This window comes from Colobus angolensis, unplaced genomic scaffold (assembly GCF_000951035.1).
Source record: "Colobus angolensis palliatus isolate OR3802 unplaced genomic scaffold, Cang.pa_1.0 Scaffold302, whole genome shotgun sequence".
NCBI lineage: Eukaryota > Metazoa > Chordata > Mammalia > Primates > Cercopithecidae > Colobus > Colobus angolensis.
The window spans coordinates 1986440-1986766 of NW_012116289.1; the positions used below are offsets into that span (position 1 = coordinate 1986440).

At 34.3% G+C, this 327-nt stretch overlaps 1 protein-coding gene across 1 annotated transcript in view; it reads right to left on the minus strand.

Annotated features, from left to right (window-relative positions):
- The window catches only part of LOC105517576 (probable C-mannosyltransferase DPY19L1), a 32574-nt gene that overhangs the window by 26683 nt on the left and 5564 nt on the right, over positions 1-327 (minus strand). The window contains exon 4 of the mRNA XM_011950142.1: positions 85-259. Within this exon, the coding sequence (XP_011805532.1) occupies positions 85-259 (175 nt within the window). The remainder of the gene's footprint in view (positions 1-84; positions 260-327) is intronic.

Sequence of the window (327 nt, forward strand, 5' to 3'; positions counted from 1 at the left end):
GAAGTAACTAGGGTTTAAGAGTTTGCAGTGGTATACAAAATTGTGAGAAAAACAGCTAAAAAATATGGCTTTTTTTTTTTTTACCTGGTTTAGTACTATATTTGATCCACTCTATAAGTTCTTCTTGTGGCAAATTGCTGAACTCCCCTACAATATTCCACTGGGTTTGCAGATTTGCTGAACCTTGTATCGACATTGCTGCTAATATAGCAAAAACAACAGCACCAGGATATACTTTGCAAAAGAGCCATCCAAATAGCTGAAACCAAATTAAGAATACATTGGCAATTGTTAGTATAAAGTAGTATGCATCTGTTATGCAAAACT